The sequence below is a fragment of the Nicotiana sylvestris genome, chromosome 8 (genome assembly GCF_000393655.2).
Source record: "Nicotiana sylvestris chromosome 8, ASM39365v2, whole genome shotgun sequence".
NCBI classification, from domain to species: Eukaryota; Viridiplantae; Streptophyta; class Magnoliopsida; order Solanales; family Solanaceae; genus Nicotiana; species Nicotiana sylvestris.
The window spans coordinates 214376265-214386889 of NC_091064.1; the positions used below are offsets into that span (position 1 = coordinate 214376265).

General features: G+C 37.1%; 1 protein-coding gene across 1 annotated transcript; it reads left to right on the forward strand.

The window, feature by feature from the left end:
• Positions 1-6318: 6318 nt before the first annotated feature.
• On the forward strand, positions 6319-6967 carry LOC138876329 (uncharacterized). Its single transcript, XM_070155242.1, has 2 exons — positions 6319-6327; positions 6455-6967. Exons 1-2 carry the CDS (start codon positions 6319-6321, stop codon positions 6965-6967), a joined length of 522 nt encoding a protein of 173 aa, XP_070011343.1.
• Positions 6968-10625: the final 3658 nt, after the last annotated feature.

The window sequence follows — 10625 nt, forward strand, 5'->3', positions numbered from 1 at the left end:
ATGCACCCGTAGTTGTTAACATATTTCGACTCCGTTGAGATTTGGATTCGGGTCACATCAATGCGCACCCAAGTTTAAGAATGTAATTTATTAAAGGCGCGCCTAAAGCAACTAGCGTATTGTTATTTTGGGAAGGCCGCAAAATTCGCTAAACGGCCTGTCCCGAATTCTAAGTATTTTAATATATACATTTAGAGGGCCCCGCAGCTTGTGTATTTTGTTTGTCGAGGCTCGTCTCGTTTTATTTAAAGAGGATAAATCTTCGATGACTACATCTTTGTTATGTTTAGTCTAAAAATAGAAAAAAAAAAAGGAAGATACATGTTGATTCAAGTATATGCTTGGGTCCTAATTCTTATTGATTTCTGATTAATTATTTATAAAGCAAAGAAAGTCATACTTTATGAGAAATGTTCTAATTTGACAAAGAAATTACATGACAAAATGCTATGCTTATATCCAAAACACCTCTTGAATCGAATTTAGACTTATTTAGGCTGGATTAAGGGAATAAACTTACTAGGCATTATTACCAACGGGGGTTCGAACGTGCTCCTATATATTGCCTAGCGGGTTCTGATGAAAGAAACTAAAATAAAACAGAGCATTATTATGAAGGCGGAAGCATTTTATCCTATGCATATCATTATAGCTAAACAGGAATCCGGTCAGTTACTATGTCGAATATTTGTACAATTCTACGTATTGTACTATTACTTAACTCATGTCAACAAACAACTATAAACTAAGATACAAGAAGCTAAACTCAGTTAAGTATTAACTAACTAGATTTTTTCTTTTTGCTATTGAATTACATATCAATTAATTTATACAGAGAAATCCATAGACCATGAGCATTACAAACAGACATTTGAACTTCTTCAAACTCCTTTCATTTCATGCTTTCGAACTGTTACAGTTAACACCAGGATGGGACTCGAAATGTGTACCTGGAAATACTGAAATGCAAAGGAGAAGAAGAAGAAGATGGGGAAATCAGCAGCAGCAAGAAACAGGACTAGCAGTAGCAGCAGGACAGAATAGCAGCAGCCAACTCACAAAACAACTGGAGTGAGATCAACACCCCAACTAGACCAAATTCTCGAGTAGAACAGACATCACCCAAGCAGACTCAGTTGAGAGAAATCAGTGTTGCACAAAACAGGTCCAGATTTAGTAAAATCAGAACAACAGGAAAGAATGCAATTTCTAGTTTTGTCTGTCTGGTTTATCAAACAAAATTCTTTTCCAGTTTCTGTTTCCAGAACTTCACTCTCCTAAAGTGTCTCCTCTCAAATTACTCTGTTCTTGTCAATGTCTATCTCTATGTGTGTGTGTGTGTATATCTCTCAATGTGTATCACCTTCTCTCTCTTTCTCTTTCTCCTATATGCTCTGTGTGCATCTATTTGTATGTATTTCAGCTCTCTCTTTCAAAAAAATTTCTCACAGTGTGCCTCCCCCTGTCTGTGTGTGTTCTTCTTCAATCTTTAGGGTCCCCCCTTTTATATGCCTTCCATTAACCCTTTTAACAGCCTGTTTAGAATATCACCATACCCCTCCCATGTGCCTTCCATTTTCAGTTCCACTTTAGCTACTTAAGTATTAAACCCCATCAACATTCCTTGGCAGACTTATCTTTCCCATTTTATTAACTAAAAGCAAGCATGGGCAGCAGGATGTAGTCTGACAGCACATGCTGTCAAACTATTTAATTCAAAAGGGCCTTTATGCCCATGTTGTGCACATGCCCTCCAGTTCAGATTACCATTACAGACTAAACATTAGGTTTCTGAAACCACATTAACAACTATAAGTAAATGAACTTAGTTCTTAATTGATTCAGGCAATGTTCAACAGAAGCAAATCGATTTATTTTGTTCAGACAGTTGAAACTAATTGACGACATATGTCGACTCGACTATATTAGCATTAACACATACAATCGTAGCCAAAAGTCAGACATTCAAAAGTATAGGACACATGACTCGAATTGTACTGATTAAACAGAATTGTACTTCGAGGAATCAGTTAATCAGTACAAATTTGGAATTCAAATTAATTGCACAACAAATACATATGCCTTATCAGAATAGGAGGGGGATTCAGACAAACACAGAGGTTCAGGTAAAGTGGACAAACAAAAGTTGATAAAATTAAAACAAACATGAACCGACTTTTAGTCAATCAAATGGACTAAACAGAAACAAGAAAAGAGAAAAGCAAGACTCACCTCAAATCTTGAAGAATCAAAACCTTAACTCGGACTTGGTCAGGCCTTTCTTAAGGCTGAACGGGCTTTAATCGAAGTGTTTCTCAGATGAGAAACACTTCGATTAAGGTCCATTAGACCTTAATCTCTTCGGCTCGGACGGACACGGACCAGTGATGAGGAATCAACCAGTTCCAAAACTCAGATCTGGGATTCATGCTTCCCTGATCAGATTCGGACCAAACCAAGTATGGTTTGGTCACGAGGGGGGTCTGGGGAGTGTCTGGTGTGAAGCTGGGGTTAAACGGTGTAGATCGAGTTTTGACTCGAATCTTCAAATGAAGATTCGAGGACCTAGAGGATGATTCGAACTAAACGGTCAACAGGTCTATGTTCAGGGTGGTGAGGGGGTTCTATGGTGTTCAGGTGGAGGTCACCGGCGTCCGTGCCACCGGTTTTCATGGTGAAGAGTACAGGGGCGGCTCTAGGGTTTGGGGGTTCTGGTGAAGACGACGAGGCTGGGGTATTGGATAGGGGGTAGGGTACGAGCGGGAGCTTATATATGGAGTGGATGAACGGATCCTGGCCGTCGGATGAGACACGATGAAGGGCCAGGATCCTTCAACTAACAGGAAACGGTGTCGTTTCAAAACTAGAGGGGGTTGGGTCGGTCCGGGTGGAATGAGTCGGGTTTTGTTTATGGGTTATGGGGAAGTGATCTTGGCCGTTGATCAATCTGAGATCAATGGCCCAGATCAGGCACGACCCAAACGACGTCGTTTGGACACCCTGGGTATCAACTCGGACTGGACCGGGCAGGCCTGGTTTGGGCATTGTTTGTTTGGGCCAATTTTAATAAATTGGCCCAATCCGGAAGAAGAAAGGATCTTTTTTTTATTATTATTATTTTTATTTCTTTTCCTTATTTATTTTAAAAAAAAAACTAAGCAAAAATCAAATTAAAATTAAATACACACTCAATACAATTATTTGCACACACACTAAAAAAAATATTTCAAAACAGGTGAAATCAAACAAAACAAAATCACGGACAAAGATGCTTGTTTTATGCCTTTCTATTTAACAACCATGTTACGGTTCAGATTATGCATGACACGTACATTTTTGTATTTTGTTTTAATAAAGTAAAAATGGGCCAAAGTCATAAATAATTAACGAAGTGCCATAAAAAATCCAAAAATTGTACAACAGGATCAATTGTTGTTTTTTTTATTATTATTTCTTTTGGAGCGATTGTCTCGTGAAGCAAAAATCACGTGCTCACAGTGAGAAATATAAGCATAATCCGTGAAATGTGAAACTTAACATTAGTAATCCGATGCACATAGGCGAATCTAGAATTTAAACTTTATGAGTTCAATATTTAAAGTTCTTAGTATTGGACCTATTATATTCTTAAGTTATGGGTTCAGACCTAATATGTATTGCAGTTTTAATGAATTTTTGTACTAAATTTATACTCCGCGTCAAAAGTACTAGGTTCAGATGAACTAGATACTATAATTCTACATATGCCTTTGCCGATGCATCAAATAGTGTCAGTAAGCTCTAAAATGCATAACTCCATGGAAGATACAGAGGGATTTCTGAACAAGTTATGCCTCACATTTTTGCAATTGTAGGTTTACTTTAATTTCCACTTTGGTAAATCTTACAACTTTTAGATAGAAAGAAGGGATTTTGAGAAAGGCAATTAATTTGGTTGTCAAAATTCAACATATAGTGTCAAATGGGCTGGTTGCGCCAATTTTGAGTTGGGTCAATATTCCTTGAGTTGAGATGAGCTGGATCAAGATGGACTAAAATTGATTTTTTAGCTAACCCGTCCAACTCTTACCAAACTTTAATTTATATGTATTATTTTCTTATGAATTGTATAATTAATGAATAAGACTTTTCTTCCTTTGTTATGGTCATATATAACATATTAAACAAAAAAAAATATTTTTAAGATATTTTGGTAAAGTTACTCATGGATCAATTTAGCCAAAAAATCAACTCAATTTTAAATGGGTTGAAATAGAAAGGGGTTTGGATTTAACAAATAAGCGGGTCAATAACCAGCTCAACCTTGGGCGGGTTGGGCAGGTCATTTGGGCTTGGACTAAATATGACAGCCCTATTTACATGTAAGATTGTCCACTTTCAATTTTGGAGTATTATCACTTTTAGCCCGCGCCAGAAACAGTTTATATCTAGTAATCGAAAAAAGTGTATAAAACTTGTATAATTTTTTTATATAACATACAGAATGTATATACATACTAAAAAAATATACCAATTTTAAATATTTTTTCGGCTATTATTTTTACATCAGCTTTACAGTTTCATTTTTCTATGTCAACATATATAGAGGGTTTTTGGCTAAGCTTATAAGCTGGTCAAACTGGCTTATAAGCACTTTTTAGCTTATCTACACGTTTGATAGAATTAAAAGTGCTTATACGTTAAGTGCTTATAAGCCAAAAATAAGCCAAAAGTCATAAGTTGGTCTCCCCCAACTTATCAAATTTCACCTTATAAGCACTTTAGGTTTGACCAAAATATTTACTATTCTATCCTTAAAATAGTTCTTTTAAAACAAAACTTTTCGTATACCCAGTTCTTCAATTGCTTATTATTAATTTCAGCATTTTTATCCAAATACGTAACTGCTTATTTTTTAAATTAGTTTCAACACTTAAAAGTGTTTTTCAGCACCTAATGCTTATCAGCTACTCTAATTCAGCTAAGCCAAACGGTTAAAACTTCATCAATGTACATGAAGCAGCAATGTTGTTTCGGTGGCCACGAAGAACAAATCTATCTTCAATTGTGTCACTGAAAACATATGCATGCTCTTTCTGCAATTATAGCTTCTTTGTATATTTTGCATGTACTACTTATTCGCTTAAATTTGTTACACTTTACTTTTATTCTTTATCATCAAATGACTATCCAAAGCACCAAAAAATTAACAACTACTTCAAAAAGTACAATGTTTTTCCATTAACAAGCCATCACGATTCACTTCTAAAAATAGCTCTTTTCCGACTAGAAAAATATATCGACCACGATTACCGATCAAAAATCGACCGAATTGAGTGGGTTAGAAAAATACTGGTTGGCAGCATGAAGAGAAGAAGCCCTATTTAAATCACCCGATTGATAAATCTCATAATGAAGAAGAAGAGAAAGGAACGTTTGAAGAAGAAGAGAAGGGAACATCTCTAGCTTTTCCGACAAAAACAAAGTCTTCGGAATTATCTAGAAACAGAGATAATATATTTGCACAAAATATCTCAAGGCATGGTCTCATTCCAACCGTTAATCATAAATTTGATAAACTAAATCCTAGCCGTCCAGATTAGTCAAGGAATACAGCTGTATATTTCATTCTTGGATTCTAGAATAAGCCCACATGTGTGAGGCATGTGACACACCTTGTAAAGAATATTAGTTAGTTACTCCCTCTGTTCCAGTTTATGTGAACCTATTTCCTTTTTTGTCCGTTCCAAAAAGAATGAACCCTTTATAAATTTGGTAACAATTTAGCTTAAAGTTATAACTCTACCCTTAATGAGAAGCTTTTATAACCACACAAATACTCTAGGCCCCATTTGGACTTGTTTAGGACCACAAATTCCAAAAGTCTTTATTTTTTTCTTAAACTCCGTGCACAGTCAAACAGGTTCACATAAATTGGAACGGAGGGAGTATTAAATAACCAATAGTAATTAGACAAGTGTAAAGGAATCTCAAATTCTATTTTTGTTTCTTTACAGATATACTTGTATATATTGAGCTTCAGCTAAATGAAAAATACACAGAGAAAAATTCCCTACATCATCTTCTAATTTTACATTCCTTTCATGGTATCAGAGTATTGAAGCTCTGAAGCTCGATTTAATACAGAATCATCTAAATTTTCTATGAGCTTTCCTTCATCATGGGTGATACATCTGTAACTCCTAATGCATCTATAACTCAGACTGTAGCTGGAAATACAGTCACCTTCGACACAAATCACCCCTATTTTCTCCACTCTTCTGATGCACCAGGTATAGCTCTTGTCAACACAGCCTTCAATGGGAGAGGCTTTTAAGGATGGAAGAGGTCTGTCCTTATAGCCCTTTCAGCAAAGAACAAATTAGGATTCATTAATGGATCCTGTCCTCCTCCTATCGTCGCCTCCAAAGATTTTCAGTCATGGAGTAGGTGCAATGATATGGTTACCTCATAGTTGTTAAACTCACTATCCAAGGACATTGGGGATAGTGTGATCTACTCCAAATCTGCCAAGGACCTCTGGACCAGCCTTGAACACAGGTTTGGCCAATCAAATAGTGCTAAATTATACCACCTGCGTAAGGAACTATCAGGATTAGTTCAAGGCAGCAGTGATATAGCAAGTTACTTTACTAAACTCAAGCATTTGTGGGATGAGTTAGACTCACTTAATTGTGATGTTAAGTGTTTGTGCACTAGTGTGTGTGAGGGCAAACAGAAATTGGAAAAATCACTGGAGGATGAAAGGCTCATCCAATTTCTCATGGGTTTAAATGGTATTTATGAACAGGCAAGGGGAAACATCCTAATGATGAACCCTCTGCCCAATATCAATCATGCTTATTCCCTTGTGTTACAAGATGGGAATCAGAGGGAAATTTATGCTAATCCTCTTATATCCTCTGAATCCTCATCCTTCATGGTAGGAAATCAGGCAAACCTAGGTGGCCAGAGTGCTTTTCAATAGAGAAACAATAACAAGCAAGGACCAAGGAACTTTGGATAGTTTCAAAAATCAAACAACAACATTCAAAAAGGAACAAATTCAGCACAAAGAAACACTGCTCCTAGAGGAAAGAAGAACAAGTTCAATCCAAATGCTTCATGTACCTACTGCAAAATGGTGGGACACTCAGTCAATGATTGTTACAAAATCATAGGTTTTCCTGAAGATTTTGAGTTCACTAATGGTAAAGGAAATCAGTTCCAATCTAGAAGCAATGGGGTTTTTGTAGGAGACCAGGTAGATGATGCAAACAGTGGATACAATGAAGGACTGAATCAACATCTATCTAAGGAGCAATTCTCACATTTGGTTCAGTTGATCAAGCAGGTTAAAACTACAGAAACAACAAGCACCAGTTCTGAGATCAATGCCAATGTTGTAGCTGGTACTATTATCAAATATACTAGATCTTGTTTTTCAGTCTTTACCACCACTACTTGGATCATTGACTCAGGGGCATCAGAACATATGTGTTTTGATTCAAATGCTTTTTTATCTTTATCTCCTCCTCTTGTTCCTATACATATCAACCTCCCCAATTCATTTAAACTAACTGTCACATACAAGAAGAGTTTCTATTTCCCCTGATTTTATTCTAAACAATGTTATTAATGTGCCTAGTTTTAGATACAATCTTTTATCAGTCAATAGGTTTTGTATACAGTTTTACTCTATGATTACACTTACATCTAATCAATGTCTCTTGCAGGCCCCTTTAATGAAGAGGCCTCAAGTTTTTGGGGAAGCAAAAGGAGGACTATATATCTTGGAGCCTAATACTGTTAGGAATAGTTCACAAAACCATGTAGTTTCAGTTTTAGAATCAAATGATGCCAAGCCTATTTAAGTTTCTTTTCCTTTTTCTGCAAGTACAATTTCAATGTAACTCTGTGGCACAACAGATTAGGGCATTTTCCTTTTTCATGAAAGAAACAATTCAGTTTTATCTCTTTTCCTTTTAATTCAGAATGTTTTTGTGATGTCTGCCCTAAAGCTAAGCAAACTAGATTGTCTTTTCCCTTGAGTCAAATTAAATCTAAAAGAGCATTTAAATTAATTCATGTTGATGTTTGGGGGCCCTACAAGGAGCCTACTTATAATGTTTTCAAATATTTTCTTACTGTGGTTGATGATTACAGCAGAGGTACTTGGACATTTCTCTTAAGTACCAAGAGCAATGCATTTCCAGTTTTGAAGAACTTTTTCACTATGGTTGAAAGGCAGTTTGGGGTTAAGGTTCAAAAATTGAGAACAGATAATGCTTTTGAACTTGGGAAAGGTTCCCAAGAGGCATCTTTTCTTAGTTCTCAAGGAATACTCCATCAAACTTCATGTGTATCAACTCCTCAACAGAATGGAGTTGTTGAAAGGAAACACAAGCATCTTTTGGAAATAGCTAGAGCCTTGCTTTTTCAATCTAAAGTTCCTATTCCTTATTGGGGAGAATGTTTATTAACTGCCACTTATTTAATTAACAGGCTACCCTCTAAGGTCCTTCATCGTAAATCGCCTTATTCTATTTTGTTCCATCAGTCACCTTCCTATAAATTTCTCAGAAACTTTGGTTACCTTTGTTATGTTTCTACCTTGTCCAGTGGAAGAACCAAATTTGATCCTAGAGCTAAGGCATGTACATTTCTAGGATATCCCTTAGGTCAGAAAGGGTACAAAGTGTTAGAATTAGATACAAAGAAGGCCATTGTATCTAGGGATGTGCATTTCTATGAGGATATGTATCCCTTTGCTACAACCCACACCATTCCTGAATATATGGATCTCATTCCTTCACCATCAGACTCCTCTCTTCCTATAACATCACCATCCACATTACCTAATCCTCCAACTCCTTCCTCACCAGGATTTATTCATTCACCTTCACCCCTTATCACTCACCCACCTTTCTCACATATCTCTGATTCACCTTCCACACTCTCTTCCTCACATTCTCCATCATCTCCTAATTTCCCTAGTACTTCAGTTCCACCACTCAGAAAATCTACCAGAGTCACTTCTCAGCCTCATTATCTTAAAGACTATGTTTGCAACAATATCTATCTTAGTGAAGTAACTTCTACCTGTTTTGCCCAGCCTAGTCAACCTGCTATCTTTTCTTTTGGGGCCCTATCTCCTGACAATCAGCATGTTCTACAGTTAATTTCAGAAATTTCAGAACCTAGCAGTTTTTCACAGGCATCTTCACATCCAGGATGGAGGAAGGCCATGTCTTTAGAGATTGAGGCATTGGAAGCTAATAATACTTGGGATGTAGTTCTCCTACCAGTTGGAAAGAAAGCTTTACCTTGTAAATGGCTATACAAGGTGAAGCACAGATCTGATGGAAGCATAGAAAGGTTGAAATACAGACTGGTTGTCAGGGGGGATATTCAAAGGGAAGGCATCGACTACACTGAGACATTTTCTCTAGTAGTCAAAATGATTACCATCACATGTTTATGGCAGTAGCTACTAAAAGGGACTGACCTATTTATCAATTAGATGTTAGTAATGCCTTTTTACACGGGGATCTCCAAGAGGAGGTTTATATGAGATTCCCAACTGGTCTAACCCCCCCTTCACCTAATCATGTTTGTCTTCTTAGAAAATCTCTTTATGGTTTAAAGCAGGCCTCAAGACAGTAGTATGCTAGGTTAGCTGGTACATTAAGTTTTTAAGGAGTATTGTTCCTCTTTGAATGATTACTCATTATTTTTTAAGAAGCAAGGGGATTTCATTTCAATTGTTGCAATATATGTGGATGATACCCTTATTAGTGGCAACGACCCAATGGAAATTACCTCCCTAAAGTCATTCCTTCATTCTGAATTCAAGGTCAAATATTTAGGGAGTTTGCATTACTTTTTAGGTATGGAAATTATGCGCGAAACGCAAGGAATGATAATCTGTCAAAGAAAGTTTACCTTGGATTTGTTGCAGGAATTTGATATCTCCAATCTGCCTTGTGTTTCTTCTCCTCTTGAGCCATCCTCCAAGTTACATGCTGATGAATGGCCTCTTCTTCCAAATCCCACTGTTTACTGTCATCTTGTTTGGAAATTAAACTACTTAACTCACATGAGGCCAGATCTCTGCTTTGGTGTGCTCAAGCTCAGTCAATTTATGCAAAGCCCTCGTCTTGCCCATTTTGCTGCTGCCTTACGAGTCCTACGTTACCTGTGTTCAGACCTGGGCAGGGAATTCTTCTCAATTCATCTCTTTCATTAAAGTTGGTTGCTTTTTGTGATGCAGGCTGGGCTTCTTGCTCAGAGACTAGACGCTCAGTTAGTGGTTTTTATGTTTCCCTCGGAGGCTCCCCTATTTCCTGGAAATCTAAAAAGTATGCCTCTATCTCGTTATCATCTGCCGAAGCTGAGTATAGATCTATGCGAAGAGTGGTTGCTGAACTCACTTGGCTCACCCGTCTTCTTGATGACCACTTTATTTCACCATAGCTGTATGTTCTTGTTCTTTCTGATAGCAAGGCAGCCATATACATCGCTCATAATCCCGTCTTCCATGAACAGACAAAACATGTCGAATTGGACTATTGTTTTGTCTGTCAACAGTTCCTTTCAGGTTTAATCAGCCTTTTCTTCGTTCCTTCTTCATCTCAGCTTGTCGG